Here is a 1,492-nt window from a genome sequence, read left to right as displayed (position 1 = left end):
TAAGACTCGAACATGATACCTCTAGTTAAGGATGAATGGATCTTATCTATCTCACATAAAATTTTCTTTTATGCGTCGGTGTATAGATTGTGAAAAATAAAGTAGCCTTTCTTTACGCAAAGAAAAAGTGGATAGTGACAGTGAATGGTAAGCATACCTCTCCCGCAAGAACTAAGCAATGATTTTTTTTTCTTTCCAAAGAGAAAGATGAATATCACAAACAGGAGACTTAATTTTATTCCATAACAAGCCATAACATATCCTCATCCAATACATCACAGTAAAATGGAGAGGAAAACCAGTCGGCAACATTACTTATTTATGTGACACAAGCAGTTCACATAACCATAACTATTTGTAGCTTAATATAGTTTTCTATTATTTTAGTTGTTATCCCACCAGAATTGGGATTGGAGGTAATCCACAACTTTGTTGTCAACTTGGAATGCTTTCGCGAGAACATCAGGATTGATTGGTGGGTCTGAACCAAATACTGCATTCGCAATAGTGATGACTCCTGGATTTTGACTACTGAGTCCAGCAAATGCAACGGCATTAGTCTTTCCAACATTAAACTGAAAATGAATGAGACCTATTGGGAAAACGAACACATCTCCAGGATTTAAAATCTTGGTAAAGAGCTTGTTCTTCATATTTGGACCAGGGTTTGAAAGGACAAAGCCAACGTAGAGTGTGCCCTCAAGGACAGCAAGAATCTCAGTTCCTCGGGGGTGTGTATGAGGTGGGTTGAGACCATATGGCGCATAATCAATGCGCGCTAATGAAATACCCAGAGTGTTGAGTCCAGGTAAGTTGCCGACGTTCACAGCAGTTACAGCAGATCCAAGTTGATTTGAGGTATTTCCAGGTATGTTTAGACCTGATTTAAAGAAATCATTTGCCATAACCTGCTTTGGATCCTTGCAAATTTTTCCGTTCACAAAAACTGCAAAGGAAGTTTCAATAATTTCATAAAAATTGCTAAGACCAGATTGATTTTTGCATTCAAAATAATTATTTGATCATATACCAGCAGCCATGGAGTCGTCAACAGCAACACAAATATCCTGCAAAGGACTAGGATCAAATGCATGGCTCATTGAAGATAACAAAGCCATTATTGCAATGGTTAATACCAATGTTCTGAGAGCCATTTCTACTATTAACTACTATCTTATGAAACAATTTAAATGATCTTTCCTTTGTTGATCTCTTACAAACTTAATAAGTAAAGCTTCCTATTTATAGATGAATTGGCCGTCAATTTTTCCTTAACAAATTGTGAATTAGCTTCTATATTACCAAGTCATCAATTAATAAACTTTTTAAACGCATAGTACTGAAGTTTCCTTCAACAACTACAAAGACTATATATTATTTACCTAGCAGGTAGAGAAATTAAGATGTGATAGAAACTTCCTAAGGGAAAAAAAAGAAGAGAAAAAGAACGTATATAACCCCCACTAGAAGTAGACTGAGATGCCTTATATAT

At 35.9% G+C, this 1,492-nt stretch overlaps 1 protein-coding gene across 1 annotated transcript; it reads right to left on the bottom strand.

The window, feature by feature from the left end:
• Positions 1-214: 214 nt before the first annotated feature.
• LOC107793026 (germin-like protein subfamily 1 member 20) lies at positions 215-1,209 on the bottom strand. The gene is made up of 2 exons (XM_016615298.2): positions 1,031-1,209; positions 215-946 (listed from the first exon to the last, which is right to left on the bottom strand). The coding sequence occupies exons 1-2, from the start codon at positions 1,152-1,154 to the stop codon at positions 384-386; spliced, it is 687 nt and encodes a 228-aa protein (XP_016470784.2). The 5' UTR covers positions 1,155-1,209; the 3' UTR covers positions 215-383.
• Between the last annotated feature and the right edge of the window lie 283 nt (positions 1,210-1,492).

This window comes from Nicotiana tabacum, chromosome 19, assembly GCF_000715075.1.
Source record: "Nicotiana tabacum cultivar K326 chromosome 19, ASM71507v2, whole genome shotgun sequence".
NCBI lineage: Eukaryota > Viridiplantae > Streptophyta > Magnoliopsida > Solanales > Solanaceae > Nicotiana > Nicotiana tabacum.
The sequence above is the reverse complement of the archived record's forward strand: the minus strand, read 5'-3'. Positions and strand labels throughout refer to the sequence as shown.